Here is a 19,752-nt window from a genome sequence, read left to right on the forward strand (position 1 = left end):
AATCAAATATAATACCAAGATATACGTGGAAAACATCTTCAATGTGAAAGGTAAAAATCACGGGATAAACTAGAGATAATATACTATAAGATAATGAATATATAAATTTCAATCTCCTGCTAAAACCCTAGCAACAATTACAAAAGAATAATTGGGATACAAGGATCACATCACTGTGTACAATATCTAAATCCTCCGTAATTTTTCCTGAATAATCCATAATTCTTTCTTTTCTGTCTTATTCTGTCCAAAATTATCTCGTTATTTACTTTTCACTTAACTATAAATTACCGCGTTATCTTGGTTATTAAAGTTCTTCTGGTTTGTATCTGATTGCCGTATGATATGGGAAACCTTACACGAACTGGAGATAAACCACCCACAGACACTTCTTACTTGTTTTCGTACTACTATTCGTTTGTTGCAGTGGATCCCACAGTTATATTCTATTGTCGTAAGGGTAGATTATGCCGGTGACACGGAATCGGCCGGAAAGCACTGCGGACTTAGGGGTACCATTGGATCCGTGAACTCCCTTTAAACCCTCCCCTTCCACGATCCCCACCCGCGAACTCGTCATTGGTGGGCGGCACTGCGGTTAATCGTTCATCCCTCGTTTCTTCGATCACCACCGCCGCTGATCTCTTCTTCTCCTAGGGTTCGTTTTCTTCCTTTTGTCATCTTCTTTCCGCCGTTGATCTTTTCTCTGTGTGCTATCTTGTAATCCCTTTCTCGATTCGAATCTAGTTTTTCTGCTAGATTTTCTCCTCAAAATTATTGTGTTTTAGTTCACCTCATAACACGGACTAAAGATATCCAGAACTCGTCGATCTTTGGATTGTGATATGTGACAACAAACAATGAATAGTGGGGAAGGCTCGTCGCATTGGCGATGCTTCCTTTGATCTTGCGGATCCATGAATAAACGGTCGGTCGAGTCGAGGGCTTCCTTACGACGATCGTTGAAGATTATGTTTTCTGTTATATATAGACGTTTCATGAATTTAGGAGTGTCGATTTAACACAGAGATGCTTCCTAAACGATGGTACGAGTATAATAGGAACTAGGAGCTACCTTAATGAAGTGGCGTGCAGTTTCATAGAAATCTGTTTTTCTTGATTTGGTTAACATCTAGCATATAACGATAATTGATATAGAAATATGTCACAGAACTAATAAAGACATTGCATTTAGGGCTGATAGTATTCTCGAGTACTTTAGCATATATGATGGGAACAGTAAGTACATATAATTACAGGAAGGAAGCAAGAGGTGAAGGCATGTGATGTGTTCCTGTTGCGACAAGGTGGTCTATGTTTTTATATGATTTTAGTAGTAGGGTCGGGCCAACTTCTGATGATGGTTGTAGTGAGGAATCGGATGACCAGTTTGTCTGATGTTCCATTGTTAGTTGCTGCCTTGTTATATATGATTACAATTGGATTAATATGCTCCAGATGCCAGAATTCTTTAGTTTAAGTGGGATTTGCTTTTTAATTTTGCATCCAAAGTAGTAGTTTCTCATATCATGCTGCATATTCAATTTTTTTTCAACACCTGATAGTTCTTTGTTATAGTAAATGCTTATGCTTTAACATAGCAATATCCTTGACTCCTGTTATGTCTGCATAATAATCCACAATGTTATCTGCCCTTGCTAATAAAAGCTTTTATATCAGTGTCATTATCTGCATTTGTTACAGAGGTAAGTAAAGATGAAAGTAAAATTTTTGATGCAAATGGTATTTGTTCTATTATACAAGTTGTATGCCTTTTCTCAATTTATTTGATTCTTGTAACTTTATAACTAGTCTGAACCTTTCCTTTTCTTTTGCATTTTTTGCAATTTGATTTACTTTTCTCCATCACACATGACTTACATGTGATTATTTGACATCTATTAGCACATAAATCACAAATTATGAGACTTTCATTTTCTAAATATACCGTGACTTCTGTAGTAAATATCCAATGATTCTCTCCGGTGGTCTTTTTAGAAGTGCTTTTGGATAACTTGATTTTTGTATCTGAACCAGTACTTACTTTTGGTTTCTGAAGATCAGCTTATTTGTTTACACTCATATCATTTTCTCTCTAATGATTATCTTGCTTTGCATCGCCATGCTATTGCCAAATTGTTATGTGACATTTGGTGATGTATCTGTGGCATTTCCTTTTTTGGCAGGTTTGTTTTATATCTAATAAACATGGGTATCCTTGAGAGAATCAAGGAGATCGAGGCTGAGATGGCCAGGACTCAAAAGAATAAGGCTACAGGTTCTTTTCTTTCTTGTTGCATGTAAATACCCATAGATTTTTCCACCATACATATTCAACTTGTACTAAAGTAAACACGAATGCTATCAGTTTCACTATTTGTTTAAATCATGATAGTTCTTTGTTGTAGTAAATATGAATGCTATAAGTTTTGCATGTAAATGTTAATCTCTTTTTCTTTCTCATATAGAGTACCACCTTGGGCAGCTAAAGGCAAAGCTAGCAAAATTAAGAACCCAACTTTTAGAGCCTCCCAAGGTTTGTATGTTTTCTCATCCCTCCTATCTACATGTAATTTGTATATGCATGTAAAATTTGAGCATTGTTGATTCATGATTTCTCTGCATAGGCTAGTGCAATGTTCACTTAGGTAAATTTGACATACAATGGACCTTATGTTCACTTAGCCGACCATATGTTCAGTTTGGTTTTGTAAGCCAAGCCTAACTTTTGGGAAAAATAGTCAAAGCTCACAAAGGGATCTTGTTGGGTCAACTTTAGGCCTAGGCTAATTTGATTGAGTTGCTGTTATATATATATATATATATATATATATATATATATATATATATATATATATATATATATACATATACATATATACATACATATACATACATACATACATATACATACATACATACATATACATACATACATACATACATATATATATATATTGGAGGGTCCATGTAGCTAAAGTAAGATATATATATATATATATATATATATATATATATATATATATATATATATATATATATATATATATATATATATATATATATATATATATATATATTGGAGGGTCCATGTAGCTAAAGTAAGATAACTACCACTGGATGGAGTTTTATGTTTTAGTTATGTCAGTGGTTTAAATAGGTGCCCCGGTGCTTGCCTTGGCGCTTGGGTGAGGCAAGGCGAGGCCTGAGTGCCTTAAAGATTGACCAATCGGCGCGCTTCAATGAAGTGCCGTCTGGGTGCTCGCTTGAACCTGGGCACCGGGCGCCTGTAGCGAGCGCCTGGTTGAAACGAAGCAACTGAACTAGACTATCATTGGTTCTATTGAACAGTGGCTTAGTTGGTTCAATTGAACCAACTAAGCTATATGTTACTAAACTAAACACCCTCCCTCGACGTGACCCCGAGCCATAAACCCTAGCGCGGCCGTTGCCTTCGTCATTGACACTTCCTCTACCACTACCTCTACTGCTGATGCATAGGATCGATGCTTCCTTCGTCGTTGTTGCTTCCGTATGTAGCTCCTTCCACTGTCGAGGGAGAGGACCGTAGCTTCCTTTGCCATCGACGAACACGTCTGAAGCTTCCTTCGCCCATGACGTTGTTGTCTATAGTTTCTGCCATCGTCGTTGCCGTCGTCTAAAGCTTTCGCCATCACTGTTGTTGTCGTCCGAAGGTTCCTTCGCCGTTGTTGTTGTCGTCTGCAACTTTTGCCGTTGCTATCGTTGTTGTATGAAAGTTCCTCTGTCACTGTCGCCCTCTCCTTCCCCACTTTCCCACCATCGGTCACTTTTTCTCTCCTCTAACTACTGTTAATAGTAGATTAAATACTGTTAACAGTAGATTATTAACCAAGGATTGAAATATCGTACTGTACCGGAGTTTCGATATTCATTCGGTATGGTACAGTACTGTATACCGAGCGGTATACCGTTCGGTGTATATATATATATATATATATATATATATATATAAGTAAGAAAATAAAATAAATATAAATATATATTTATATATAAAATATTATATATATATTTATAAAAGCGACGTCGCCCCGCATTGTCACGGACTTAGCTGGTTTTGCCTAAGTCGTGCGGCACCCTTGCGTGTCCGTCCGCAAAGGTCAGCCTCCCCGAAGTCTCCAATGTCCCTTAGGACCCACGAAAGAGAGAATGGGTTAGAGAAAACGCCTCAATCGGGATCCACAAGCAAACATCTCCGAAAAACACTTCATAGACAATGCAAATTACAAACATACTTTACAAGCTCTGAACAGTTGCTCAACAAAGGGGTAAAATGGTCCATTACAGACCGAAGATCTCTCGCACGTGTCCACATGACACAACCTTTATTTACAAGCCTAAAGAGGCCACCAACCCAACTAAAATGGGACTATTAAGCCTTCGGCCGTCCCTCTACATGCTGTACAAGGCATGAACATGCCAAAAGACACGGACATACATAAGCATTACATCAAACATCCTGTTTCGAAGTTTGTCCGTGACAGCATGGGAGGAGGGAAAGGCGACGTCGTCGAGGCGATACGATGTCGCCTTTTATAAATAAATAAATAAATAAATAAATAAATAAATAAATAATATATATATATATATATATATATATATATATATATATATATACTGTTCGGTAACATCGGTCTGTTGATGGATCGGTACGTATCGCCCGGTACGGGCGGTATTATTCGAAATTGAAGACCTTGTTATTAACTACAATTATCATATAATAGTCCCCATTTAGATTTTAGCACTGTTAATATATAATTATTTAAAATTATTATTAGGGTTTCACGATTAATGACAAGTGTACAAAGCAATTCAAAAGATTCATAAAAAAATTTAAGGATTCTGTATGGAAATATAATTATCTAAAGGATTCTAATTATTCTAATGCAGTTACTTGCATCTTCTGCGAAAAGATTACTAGAGGTGATATTTTTCATGCAAACAAGTAGGGAACTACAAGAATGTATCATCATGTAAGAAGTATTCACTTGATGTAAAAAAAGAGTTGGCTTATATGACTGAAAAAAATGCAAAGGAATGAATCTTATGAGATTTTACCCGTGGATACTTCTAAGCATATTAGTGATGATGAAGAAGATTATTCAAAAAGTGTCAATGCAAATGAGAAAAAAGTATATGACAGAAAAGGAAAAGAAACCATAGTTATTAAGAAGGGTAAAAAGAGACTAATGGACTTATATATGTATCAAGGATCACAGAAGCAACAAGGTTAAGTAGGAGCAAAATTAAGACAAACAAATATAAGTGATGCTTGTGATAAGGAAATAAAGGAAAGAACGATTTAGCACATTGTTCACTTCTTCTATTAGACTAGCCTTTCTCTTAATACTTGTTGTTTGGATAGTTTTAAAGAGACGATTGAAGTAATTGGAAGATATGGAAAGGGATTAAAACCTCTAAGTTATTATGAGTTGCGAGTTTCATTATTGAAAAAAAAGTTAGATTATATAAATGATTTATTAAAGGGTCACAAAAAACCATGGGTAAAGCATGATTGCTTAATTATGTCAGATGCTTGGGTCAATAGGAGAAATAGGAGTATAATTAATTTTATGGTCATCTTTTATTTGTGAAGTCCATAAATGCATCATCTTTTATGAAATTTAGATAAAAGATATAAGTTGCTTGACAAGTTTGTGGAAGAAATTGGTGAACAAAACATCATCCAAGTTATAACCGACAATGGAAACAATTATGTGTTAGCTAGTTTGATTTATCTTTTTAATTTTTTTTATCTTTTAATTACTCTATGTCTCCAATTTAAATAGAAGAATTTTATGACTCCTAAGTCTTATCAATTTTATTATCTTTTGTTTTAGGTAAATTACTTGAAGCAAAAAGATCATATATATTGGACTCCTTGTGTGGCACATTGCATTGATTTAATGTTAGAGGATGTTGGAAATATTTCTGACATCAAGAAGGCTTTAGAAATGATAATCTTTATTGTTGGATTTCTTTATAATTATATTGGGGCTTTGAATATAATAAGAAAATTCATAGGCAACAAAGAATTGGTGAGATATGGTGTCATCCAATTTGTTACTTCTTTTTTGATATTACAAAGCGTGTAGCGTAAAAAATATAACATGAGAAACATGTTGACCTTGGAGAAATGAGTGATAAGCAAATGGGCAAAATAAGCGAAATGCAAGAGGGCCGATGATATTATCTTAATGCTATCATTTTAAAATTTTATAGTTTATACATTAAAGGTAATCGATCCTCTTGTTCAAGTCCTTTGGTTGACAGATAATAAAAAGAAGCCTACAATGAGATACATTTATGAGGTTATGGATAGAACAAAAGAGACAACTTAAAAGTCTTTTGATGGAATTAAAGAAAAGTATTAGAACATATTTGCAATCATTGATGAAAGATGAAATTGTCAACTTCATTGTCTATTACATGCAGCAGAATATTATTTTAACCCAGAATTCTTTTATAAGAATACTTCCATTGAGTTTGATGCAGAAGTTGTAAATTGGTTATATAAGTGTATTGCAAAATTAGTTTTAAGCCTTGAGGTATAGGATAAGATCATACGTGAATTGTTTTTATATAAGAATACTCACGATCTTTTTGGAATTTCAATGGTAGTTCGATCTAGGACAACTACATCCCTAAGTATTTATAAATTTATGTAATTAATTTCATTTATAGTATGTTATTGTTAATAATAAAGTAAAATTTGCAACTAAATGATGGAGTCTATTTGGAAATTCTATCTTGAACTTGTATTAATTAGTTATCGAAATTCTTAGTTTGACTTGTAGTGCTATGGGTTGTGAGCGAAATTCGAGTGTCTTTGAGCATGTAAGGATCATAAAATATTTTTATTTCAATTAATCTATTCTTTTTTAGATAGATGCATTAATATATTTTTAAATTATGTGATATGATAAATTTACACAAAGAGAAGAAATCAGTTAGAACATCAACGATTACATGATCTAGTTTATATAAAGTATAATTAAGCACTGAAGTTTCATTATGATTTGTGAAATAATATTGATCCAATTTTATTATAAGACATTTATGACTCAAATGAGTGGTTGGTGGGGTAAATGGGTGCGAACTTGTAAGATGCCGAAAATGAGCTTGTATTTGAAGATGACAGCTTGACATGGAGAGATGTGGCAAGAGTCTTAGTTGTTAGAGAATTACGGATATATACAAGACATATGATGAAAGCAAAATGAGTGCAAAAGCCTCAAATTCATCGTTTGCCATTCTTGAAGAGGAAGAAACATATTTTGATGAAGATGGACGAGAGGAAGAGAAAAATGATGAAATGTTTAAAAATGATGATGTTGGTTATGATGATGATTGAATTTGATGTAAACTTTATTGTTTTGAGTCTTTTGACATTTTTGTTTTTAGAAGATGGATAATGCGACTTGGTACTTTAGGTCTTTTTAATTTAATGTCATATTTTTATTTATATAATCATATTTATCAATTATATTATTTTTTATATTTTAATATTTCAGAGAACCTCGCTTCGCTTGGGTGAGCGCCTAGTGCCTCGGGCATTTTGGGACCTTGGTGCCTTTAGGTGCATAGCGCTTTTTAAATCACCGAGTTATATAAATGACATGGATGATATTATTAGGATGTCATGAGAGAGGACTTGGTTTCTTTTTGTAACATGTGATAGGTGGCTGCCTGATGGTCTATAACCCTTCGGACTTGTGCAAAAAATACCTTGACTTATATCTGCACAATGGTGGTTCTTTTAGCTGTGCATAACTTAGTAATAAGTTATTTTTCCTTTTGCGAGAAGTTGTTGCATGAAATCAGTCCTGAACTTTCCTATTCTGCACGAACTCTTTCAGTAGAAAATTACAAATTACTGAAGAAGCCTATATAACCGATAATCCCGTTCTAAAGAGAGCTCATTGTTGTAGTACCTAGCAATAGTTGTGCGCTTTCTTGTTTTTCCTCTTTGTTGGCAAATAGGGAAAGTAATTTTTTGTTAAATCATAATGTCACTATTTTTTGAAGCAACTAACTTGACAAACTCCGCCTGTGCATGCTTATTGTTAAATATTTTCGACTGTGGTCCCAAACCTTAAAAAAGGAGGGACATGTTAATCTGTTGATGACCAATAATTTTCTTTATTCTTATAAACATGGGGGGAATAAGATCCATGAAATTGACCCCAAACAAGTTGGGACAATACAACTTGTTCAATCAGTTAATATCTCTTACATATCTCTTATTCTGTTAGGATCTATTTGTGATAAATGCTTTGGGAATGTTGTAATGTAGTGAAACTGCTCTTTAGGAAGGTGGCCACAAGCTTGCTTCTGGTTTTGCTATATGTGGTTCATGATATTGTAGTCTAAATGTTTTTTCTTCTTATTGTCATTTTATGGATTTTTATAGCCTCAACTGTATTACAAATAGGGTTCTAGTGGAGCTGGAGAGGGTTTTGAAGTTACAAAGTTTGGTCATGGTCGTGTTGCACTGATCGGTTTCCCGAGGTTTTTTCTATCTCCTGTAACTTCTATTTTTCTTTTGATTTTCTTATTGTGAGAAACAATTTTAACTGAACCATGCATGTAAAACTCATTGTTGTTGCTTTGCCTAAGTACCTGAGTGACAACAATATCGGACTAGTTTGCTGTGTCGAGTTATATTTGGATATGCCAATACATACATTGAAAATATGGACTTTTGCTCTCAGAATATGCATGGAAGAAACAATACATATTAACAAAGGTGTATCCAAAAGTGCATACAGACTATAATCATCATATAGTTAGTGGATAGACCTCTCTAGACCAACCTCGGCGACAATGTTAGAGAGAAGGATGATATCGAGGTGATAACTACTAATGACAAAAAGAGGATATGATGGAAGTGAAGAAGAAGCTATTAGCAAAAAGCCCAAGGTAAACAAAATAAGGGCTAATGAATTCATATATATTATTAAATTATATAAATTAACAAATACCTTGAGATTTAGTAGCCTTTGATCGAATTTTCATAGAAATTCTAAAATGGCCCTTGGTATTCTTATATAAAGGTAGTTCATTTGTTTCTTGCAATGTACTATAATAACCCAAATATAACTTCTATAGAGTTCTTATAAAAGAATTTTGGGTTCAAATTGTGCCTCGCTATATGTAATGGATGATGAAGCGATATTTTTATCTTTTATCTATGATTGTAAATTGTAAAGATGTCCTTATGCTTTCTCTTTCCTACCAAAAGATTTTTAGATTTTTTTCTTTGGCTCTATCAATAGCCTAATACCGTACGCTTGAACGTACCGCTTGGTATACTCGTACCGTACCGTACCGTACCGAGCTGAACTCGATAGTCTGGTATGGTATGAAATTATGAACCTTGATACAGAATGTATTTTAAGTTTCTTGCATATGATTCATCTGAGCTACTACCTACAGTTGTCATAATTCAGGTCCCTAAAACTATAGTAATAATCCAAAATACTAGGAGTGACAAATTCAATAGTTAACACATTCAGTTATTAACAAGTGTTAACTTTTATTAACAATAATTAATGAACAAGAGCACCAAAGGAGGTTAGTGGGGTCCTAAGTCCTAACAACAATAGAAGAGGGAGAATGAGGGGGTAGGGTGGTGGCTGTCAGAAGATTTTGAGTCGAGAGAAGAGGGAGAGCAAGAGTCGGAGGTGTCTCGCGAAAGTTGGGAGAAAAAAGAAGAGCGGTGGGAGTGGGGGCTGCACCATCAGGAGAGAGGGAGAGAGAGAGAGAGAGGAAAGTGTCAAAGGGATATAGAGAAGCCAGCCAGCACCACTACTGCAAGGGAGAGCGAGCAAGAAGAGGGGGAGATACTGCTGTCTGTGAGAAGGGAGACATTTTTGAAGAGGGGGGTTGTCTGGTGCACGAATGTTGTTCATAGGTCGGTGCGATGCTTAGGTTTCCTGCGAAGAAGGGTCGCACATCAAGGGGTTGTTGGGGTGGTGGTGAGGTTTAGGGTTTGATTTGATCAGACCAAGTGGCTTGAACCAAGATATAGATTATCCATTGCTAAGACCTAGGTGCTTCGCCTGGTTTATCTTGAGGTGCTTGGGTCTTTAATGCTTAGGTGAGCAGCCATTAACTTCACTTCTTTGTCGCCACTATTGTTGCCTCCTCCGTTGCCTCTGGTGTCGTCATCATCCTCCGGCACTGCCAACTCCTCCCCTCTTCTTCTCCGTTGCTTCCTCCCCACCTCTTCTCTCTGCCGCTGCCTCCCCCTTGTATCGTCGTACAAAATGTACTCAAGGAAAAGTGATTTTTTAGTTGCACTTGTGGCCATGTTAAAAATCTTGATCTTCCTGGTAATTTCAGTCATAACTTGTTGGGAAGAAACTTTAATTCATGGTATAAATGTTAGTATACATACCGATCTGTTTGCAGATGCAAACCGATAAATTCCCTCTAATCTCATTAAAGAACATTGTTTTTATACTTTGGCTTGGGCCCAAACACCCTAAAGTCATTCTTGATGGTTTTGGTTTGTAATAAATGTCACGACTTGTAGCTCGTGAGGCCTCCTCTATTATATCTCTATCAAAGACAGTGAAGGAAGAAGAGGACAATAGAAGAAGAGAAGAGATGAGGGGGCAAGGTCTTAGTGGTGCATCTTTTAAAAACCCTAGATAGCACCGCCAACTGGAGACAAGAGAAAGTGCTCTCTCCCTCTAAGATTTTATCCTGTTTTGCTTGTATTTTTATTATTTTGGTTTTTTCCCTTGATTGTTACCAGATGCTATGCTGTCTAGTATGGTTGGTGCTGATTTTATAAGTGACCTATAGATTCCAGGATTGAGATATAAATTCTTGGTTGTTATTATATTCAATGTGTTTAGGTCTTTTACTACAAGTAGCTTATTTATTATTTCTATGTGGCAGTGTGGGGAAGTCTACACTTCTAACTTTGTTGACTGGAACACATTCAGAAGCTGCATCCTATGAGTTCACAACCCTTACTTGCATACCAGGAATTATCAACTATAATGATGCCAAAATCCAACTTCTAGATCTTCCAGGAATCATTGAAGGTGCTTCAGAAGGAAAGGGGCGTGGTAGGCAGGTGTAGTTACTCACTATAGATTAAATTGCCACTTATTGTTATGTTATCTGTCAAACTGAACTTATTCCTGCATTTGTATGGTTTCCGTACTTATGAACCCAGGAGAATTTTTTTTCCTTTATAGACTGTTTCATCAGGATAAGATTATTTGCACTTGTATCAAAGTTGCATTTTGTTACATGATGGACTATGGGGAATGATAGGCTACATTTCATACTGTTATGCAGCTTGTTTGTTCTATGACTTATTACCGTGTCCTTTTTGTTGGCATGGAATTAATTTTTGAATATGAATCGTATAGTGTTGTTGAATCTTTTAGACCTAAAATTTGCTGTAAACCTACAAAAGGAGATGTCCTAAAGCGTATTCTTATTATAATCAAGAATTGTTGTCATAAAAGCGAAGACCATTTTGTCAGGGTATGATACAATATGATGCTGGTCACAATGCCCCTATGATCAGTAGCATGTGCTAAGAATTAGTCTGGCCACTTCCTACACAGTCAACTTGACATGTGCCAATAATACCTTTTGACTCGTGTTGTTCTGTGCTGCTCAGCACAACAATGCTTGATTAGAATTGCTTGGACCACTATATATATGAGATTGATAATTAAAACAAATTCTGTTTATTTGGGTCATTGATTTTTTTACATCTTTTGGAGCAAACTAACCATCATTGGAGCTAAAGGCTGTTGATTTGAAGTTTTGACCTCTGTTTGCACCTTTTATAGATTTCTTGAGCTGCAAAATGACATGCCATGTGTAGTTGGGTAAAATGAAATTTGACTTTGGTTTTCTTTGTTTCCAGGTTATTGCTGTTGCCAAGTCATCAGACATTGTGTTGATGGTTCTTGATGCCTCAAAAGTAAGTCGGTTTATGTTTTCTTTAGAGCCTCTTTTGTTGGAGGAACTGCCCTTTTATTAATGTTGAATAAAGCATTTCATTGCATGCTTTCATTTGCCTAGTCCTGTTAATAAGTTATTCAGATCTCTTTCGTCCTATTTCCTTGTATTTCATCATATGATAAATAGACATTTCAAATGAGTTAAGCATTGTTGGGTTTGTCTGCCATCAATATATTGAACAAAGTCTTGACTAAGAGATCACTAGCTTTCCAACATGTTGGCTTATTCTTCTGGCAGTTGTTGAAGCATCACTCACTTAAATTCTTAGATAGGGTTTCCTGTACCAATGGCTACTTCATTGAGGAGGCTTTACTGCTAGTAATGAGACACATGTCTTCATTGTTAGATGAATCATCTCAACCTGGGTTGGACTGCTGATATCAAATCACCTACTCAATATCGTAATATTTGATGCCTTCAGTCTCTTCCGTAGCTCTCTTTTAATAATTCTGTAGGCTTCATTCTGGTCTTTAGTTCCTAGCTAATGTCATTCTGTTATAGTAGTTTCTTCTACAATATGGTACAAATTTCATGCCATCATATATATATATATATAGATATATTCCTATGGCTTTGTATAACTCATCTATACTCTATATGCTACATTCTGATCTGTAGTTCCTAGCACATGCAATCTTCCTACACTGCTGGTTTCATCCTACGATAAATTATCAAGCTCGAGGACATGATCCATTTGTAGAATAGCAGCGCGATGACTGTTTGGCGCTGGTTAAGTACTGATATTGACAAGCGGTTGGTTTAGTATGGTACTGTTTGGCGCGATGACTCGGTATTGTATTCATTATCACTCAGACCATCATGAGAGAGAGAGAGAAGAGGGGAGGAACAGGAGAAGGCAGAAATACAGACAAGGCAGCAACACAAATGAGGAGGCAGCAGTTTAGGAGGATGCAAAAGCAGCAGCAATGTGAAGGAGGCATTGGTGGAGGGGGCATAAGACGCGGAGGCAGAGTAAGAGGAGGAGTTGAAGAGGAAAAGACGAAGGCTGTCAATAGTTGTCACAGAGTATAATAACATAAAAAAATAAAAAAAGAATTCTGATGCCAATTGGCTGTCGGACCATCATGGACCTATCACAGGGAAAGAAAATTATAGAAAATGTTTTACTTCTCCAAGGTAATATGAAATGAACTTCTGGTAAATGACTTACATTCCACCTTTATAATTGAGAGTAAAACTCATTTAGTAATAGGAAATGAACCAAACCAAGGATTACTATGGCAATCAGCACAGTTTGAACTTTGAAATATATCAAATGCCAAAAGGGCATCAATAGTTGAGATACTAACCTATGTCGGAGGTGTTGATACATGGCATGACATTTTTTGGCTTGTGTTGGCCAACACGACACTTTATTGTATTGTGCTTGATAAGTATTGACACAGTCTACACGAAATAGCAACCCTTATTGTTGGCGATTATGATGCACACTCACACTTTAAAATGCTTGTCATGTCCATATCATGTTTGTGTGAACATCAATACAGTCAGACATTTAAATTTGTGTCTTCTGTACATGCTTTTTTCGGTGTATATTTAAGGCTTATGAAATGTTGAGTATTGGTGATTTGAATGCAATTTGGACTTTTGACCTGCCCTTTAAAATTTTTTAAAAATACATTTGAAGTATTCTTGTGAAACTTTGCAGTTTAGATGAATAGTTATCTTACAAATTTCATGTCATGGTCATAGATTATTGAACTTGCACAAAATATGAAATTTCAAAATTTATACTCTCATTTCATCATGTTTTCTTGTATTTGTTGCCATCCATCCTATCCTCTAAATGTGTGCATCATTTAAGATGATCTCAGAGTGAGGGGCATCGTCAAATATTAACAAAAGAACTGGAAGCTGTTGGTTTGCGTTTGAACAAGAGACCACCTCAGGTATGTTCTTTGTTTGAGTTTCCTAAGTACTTTGTGTCTTGGCATTTTGATACCTGCATATTTTAAATGTACGCTACTTGTTGGACCTAAAAGGTCTTTTTTTGTGTTGCTCAAGATGCTCTGAGAATTATTTTGCATTACCACCTATTCCTGCTCTGAGAATGATCATGCTTTTACTTTGCATCTGGATCTTGTAGCCTTAAGTTTCTTTTTATTTCTGTTTCAGAAAAAGCACTACAGAGCATAGATTTATCCAGTTTGTTCTAATAATATTTTAGTTGAATTATATTATCTATTTGTCTTTTTAATTTTCTATTGGTTGAATGCCCATTTATAACTTCATCTCTTGCCTTGTTAGACTGTTTGGCTCTTGGGTCATCTTTGACCTTCCATCACCATAGTTGAGTCTTTGATGAAAGAAGACTGCAATTCAAATCAGCCTACGTGCAATATGTTGAGTGAATAGTTATAATCAGCCATGAAGACAGTTGTGTATAGTAATTCTCATTCTTTAACTTTGTTGATCATTTTTATTTCTCATCCGTTAATTGGTAGGCTACTATTCTCCATTGAATATGGATCTGAACCCTGGATTTTCCCATTTGATTTTTTGGTTAACACAGAAGTGACTTCATTAGCACGGAAGAACATTTGGCAGTGAGAATTCTGGGCTGTGGTTGTCCAAAAAAGAAACCGTCTCTTGCTACCGCAATTAACAACTCTATTATAAAATACCATAATTGGAATAGCAGTATAATCTTATATCTGATATGCTGCTGGAACTTTAGGGACTTTAATTGATTTAGAGGTTCCTAATATGTAAAATATCCTTGTAATTGTCTCACCATCTGCTAAGTGTGCACATTATCTAATATTTAACAAGCATAATCAGATTGCCTCCATTCATTGATGTACTTAATTGAAACTTTTCTCTTTGTTCCTGTAGAAATGAAAATAGCTTTTAGCATTTTAATTAATATTTTTATTCTTTACACATGCATGGCCCTTTACATGGAGCTCTTGAAATTTTACTCTCTTAGGAATAAATGAGTGTCCTGGTGTTAAATTACATTTTCTAATGGTTGTAGATATATTTTAAAAAGAAAAAGACTGGAGGCATTTCTTTCAATAGTACGTGTGCTTTGACTCATATTGATGAGAAGCTATGCTATCAAATCCTACACGAGTACAAGATACACAATGCAGAGGTATGATCTTCAAATTACTCTTTGTTTCTTAGTTTCCGAGCACTTATGTACTGGAATTTTTCTTGGAACTTTCAATTGACCTTCTGGAAATGTATCTATATATATGGAATTTACACCAAAATTTCATACTGTAGTTGTTTTACCTTTAGAAATATGAAAGTCATAGTTTTGTTTCATTTTTCTGTTTGTCAAATGATCCACGACATTGAGCAATCTTTTCATTAGTTTGCAAGCTTAAATTTACAGATTTCTCAACAATCTGAATTGTCCCCAGTGCAAAGTTGTGAACAAATATATTTCAATTTATATATGCTTTTACTGCAGATAATTCTTGTATTCATCAATTTTGCAAAGCTTTATCTAATGAAGGATTGCTATAACACCTCAAAATGTATTATTTGAGGGATACATGTAGCATCCCTGTGAACTGTTTCATTCAATGACATCAAGAGGCACTTAGGTGAGGCGGTAAAAATTCCAAGCACCTCAATGGACCTTTGGCAAGGTTCTGGATGTTCCAGGTGCTCATCTGGGTTAGCCCCTAATCTAGTCCAAATCCAAATCTTGCAGCCCTTGCCAGATCAGGATCCAATTCCCTTCCCCCCTCTCGCAAACTCGATTCAGAACTGCACCGAACCGTCTAACATTTGAATGACTCTAAACTTATCTGTTTTATATGCCCAGTATCTTCAGTGTTATTTCTGAACGTAATTTCTTTTTGAAGCGAAGATCTTCATATTTTTATCCGAGGCAGAAATAATGATGTAATGACTATCATGGGTCCTGCCTTCTTTTCATCAACAATATTTTGAAATGATTGATTAGAGTGTTTCTGAAGGTATTAGTGTAATTTTCTTGTTGAGGTAGGAAGCTCTGCAGCTTCTTAACTTGACTCTTTTTAAGCAATGTGTATTTGTTTAGATATTTTCTCCAATTTTTCATAGGAAAAAAAGGGATATTCAGATTCATATATCTTTTGATCAAACGAGTTATCGTCTCCACTGCTGCTTGGTAGTTCAACACTGCATCTTCCCAAGCTTCTATGCTGGGTTATGTTCCTGTTCATTTCATCTTGTCCAGCCATTTCTCCTTGAAGTAGGCATAATAAGATTATTCTAATTTTCACACATAATATGCCATCGAATTTAGCTTAACAAACACCACATGCATAATTCCTGATTTGTTGGACCCCTTAAGTGAAATGGACAAACTCCATGGGTATTGTGGAGCTGTTTGATATTTGTTAGCTTTCTGAAGTCACAAACTCAGGTTAGAGTTTGGCTGTTATAAAACAACTTCTTTTTCACCTCTTCACTTGGTGTTATCTTTATGCTATGAGCTTCCAACATCCAGACAGGGCCTTGCATTTCAACTTAAATTTTAACTGTACGATTCATTTGGAAACCTAGCTCCCATGGATAACTCACAGCCTGTCCATTTTGTCAAGAAGAGGATCCTAATTATGTTCATTCACTCTTATCTGCGGACATGAGCTTCAGATCTTCTGTTCGGTTTTCTTTATTGGTCAGGTCAGTTATCAGATATCATGTGCAACTGCTTTAGGCCATGGTGAAGAACTGTAAAACAGGAACAATAATGCCAAAACTGAGCCATAACCGAGTAGTTTAGACCACCGTATATGAAGGCTATGATTTCTTCCTTGTGGTTAGCAAGGAGATGAATGTATGTTCGAGGGGTCAATTGAGCAGCTGCTACAGCTTGTTGTACTGAGTGCCTTTCATTGATACAAACATCACTTTGTAAGCATTGCTGATTATTCCATATGGTTCTCTTTTGTTTATGGATCTAATTAGACCCAACTTTTTCTTTCTTGTTGAGTTTTCTAATATCGATTTGTGTCCCCGAGCATTATTATGAAATGTTAGTTTATAGCTATTTCTACATGATATATTAATATGCCAACTTCATGGTGTATTTGTTTTTAGGTGCTATTCCGTGAGGATGCTACTGTCGATGACCTTATTGATGTTATCGAGGGGAATCGGAAATACATGAAGTGTGTATATGTCTACAACAAGATTGATGTCATTGGTATTGATGATGTGGACAGACTAGCCCGCCAACCGAATTCAGTAGTCATAAGCTGTAACTTAAAGGCAAGTTCAAATTCAGATTTGATGTGTCATCCTCTATTTATACTTGTTGGCACATATAACACCAAGCAACATGGATATTTTCAACATAATTTTACACTCTTAATTGATTACCATGAGAACTCCATTTCTTTTCGCTAAAACGTTGGTCCTCTTCTCGTACTTCCATTATACAGCTGAACTTGGACAGATTGCTGGCAAGGATGTGGGAAGAAATGGGTCTCGTAAGAGTTTATTCAAAGCCTCAGGGACAACAGCCTGATTTTACAGATCCTTTTGTCCTTTCTACTGTAAGTTGCATTTTTTTTTTAATGCTTTGGAACTACAATGGAACACTTGTTCGTTGAAGTGCCACTGATTCATGATCTAATTATGTGGCTCTCTCAGGATAGAGGTGGATGCACTGTGGAAGACTTCTGTAATCATATACATCGTAGCATAATTAAAGATTTAAAATATGTTCTTGTTTGGGGAACTAGTGCACGGCACTACCCACAACATTGTGGTCTCTCGCACAATCTCCATGACGAGGACGTTGTCCAGATAGTGAAGAAGAAGGTATACCTGCTCTCTGTTTGTGTTCTATCTGGATAATTTATCGTCAATTGTTTGTTTACCATGCTCTTTTTGGCTTGACACGAAAAACACATTCTTCCTTGTTAAGACGAACACTTTATGGTATTTTAGAAGTTTTGGCATTCTTGTCTGACTTTGCTTTTTCTCGACTCTCAGGAAAAGGAGGAAGGGGGGAGAGGTCGGTTTAAATCACATACAACTGGTCCTGCTCGCATATCCGATAGAGAGAAGAAGGCTCCATTGAAGACATGATCATGTTTGTCGCATCTGTCTGGTGATTTGTGTCATATCTAATTATCTGGATACCGAGGAGAGAGTCCATGAGTAGAAGATATGCTCTTCGGACAAAATCATCCTTGAGAAGCTGGATTCTGAAGCATCCACAGTTAGATCATCTCTCAACTAGTTGAATCATCATGAACCTTAATTGTCAACTTTATTTTAAGTTTTGACACACATCATAAAATAATTTATTTACGAGTTTGTGAATCATTTTGGATGAAGATCATGAAAGTTTTAGCATATTTCAAAATAATGCAGGATAAACTCTCATTGATTTCCCACTTAAATCTTAAAGTAAGGTTTACGTATTTTACAAAGCCTTGTAATATTGGATAATTTATCGAGAAAACCCCCTCATTGGAAAAATATCATATGGTTTTGCTTGTTTCATTAATGGTCAAATATGATATTGGTCGAGTGGTTAAGTTGATGTAAACTAAATCTAATGATTTTTTCTCATTAAATTGAACAAAGTATGGTTTGGGTTAATGAATAGATTGGAGTCAAAATTCTTATCTAGCTTTTCTCCTCTTCCGTCACTGTCTTTCCCTACTCTTTCACCACTTCTTTTCCCTCTTCATCTGCCATTACTTCATCTTTCATCTACATGTCTCCTCATCCCTTCCTACCTTAAGATATTTACCACAAGGTAATTTTGACAACCCAACAAGACAATAAAACAAAAAGAATAAAAGCGAGACAACAATACTAGATATACGTGGTTCGATTAATTGACCTACATCCATGGACGAAGGAGGAGCAAATCACTACTGCAAAAGAGGGACAATTACAAATGCCTTAGGAAGATGTTCCTAGGTCATAAAACACCTGAAAATACTAAACAAGAAAAACCCAAACTATAAGCCCAAACTATTTAACTAAGTATGGACTTAAACCCAAAGTAAACACTTAGGTTTTCTTGTGGTGCCACTTGTGGTGCATCTGACTTCAAAGCCCAAGCCCTTATTTATAGTTCCAATAGGAGATAACAAGCCTGATTTTCCCGATGTGAGACTATGAGACTTGCCAAACTAACAAATCTCCACCTTGACATGTCCCAATAAAACTTGCTCCACCTTCTTCATAATAGCCCCAACGGGTAATCACCAACAATGAACACCAACCAAGTCCAAGCACTGCTTGAACTTGTAAACTGGAAGAGGCTTCGTAAACATATCAGCTGGATTGTCCTTCGTATGAATTTTATGAACAAGGACTTTTCCCTCAACAATGATATCCCGAATAAAATGAAATTTCACATCGATGTGTTTTGTCCTCTCATGATACATCTGGTCTTTAGTCAAATGAATAGCACTTTAACTATCACAGTAAATTGTAGTAAAACTTTGATGCAGACATAATTCGCTGAACAATCCTCTTAACCATAAAACTTCTTTGATCACCTTTGTCACTGCCATATATTCTGCCTTTGTAGCTACGACAGGTTGTAAGAAAGCTTTCCAACTAACTGCATAACAGCCAACGCAAAATACATAGCCTGTCAAAGATCTTCGTTTATCAAGATCCACAGCATAATCAGAGTCGACGTAACCAACCAAAGTGTTACAATTTTTCCCAAATTCCAAACAAGCATCTGAAGTCCCTTGCAAGTATCTGAGAATT

At 35.7% G+C, this 19,752-nt stretch overlaps 1 protein-coding gene across 1 annotated transcript; it reads left to right on the forward strand.

Moving 5' to 3' along the window:
- Positions 1-502: 502 nt before the first annotated feature.
- Positions 503-18,324, forward strand: LOC135671112 (developmentally-regulated G-protein 2). Its single transcript, XM_065179055.1, has 12 exons — positions 503-658; positions 2,187-2,278; positions 2,469-2,536; positions 8,474-8,550; positions 10,951-11,131; positions 11,942-11,998; positions 13,875-13,949; positions 15,038-15,157; positions 17,104-17,274; positions 17,448-17,561; positions 17,659-17,829; positions 18,004-18,324. The coding sequence occupies exons 2-12, from the start codon at positions 2,209-2,211 to the stop codon at positions 18,097-18,099; spliced, it is 1,200 nt and encodes a 399-aa protein (XP_065035127.1). The 5' UTR covers positions 503-658; positions 2,187-2,208; the 3' UTR covers positions 18,100-18,324.
- The last annotated feature ends 1,428 nt before the right edge of the window (positions 18,325-19,752 follow it).

Source organism: Musa acuminata, unplaced genomic scaffold (genome assembly GCF_036884655.1).
Source record: "Musa acuminata AAA Group cultivar baxijiao unplaced genomic scaffold, Cavendish_Baxijiao_AAA HiC_scaffold_1138, whole genome shotgun sequence".
Taxonomy (NCBI): domain Eukaryota; kingdom Viridiplantae; phylum Streptophyta; class Magnoliopsida; order Zingiberales; family Musaceae; genus Musa; species Musa acuminata.

Coding starts and splice junctions, on each gene's coding strand:
- LOC135671112 (XM_065179055.1), top strand. CDS start 2,209: ATGGGTATCCTTGAGAGAATCAAGGAGATCGAGGCTGAGATGGCCAGG. Junction 13,950..15,037: donor TGAACAAGAGACCACCTCAG/GTATGTTCTTTG, acceptor TAATGGTTGTAG/ATATATTTTAAAAAGAAAAA. Junction 17,830..18,003: donor TCCAGATAGTGAAGAAGAAG/GTATACCTGCTC, acceptor CTCGACTCTCAG/GAAAAGGAGGAAGGGGGGAG.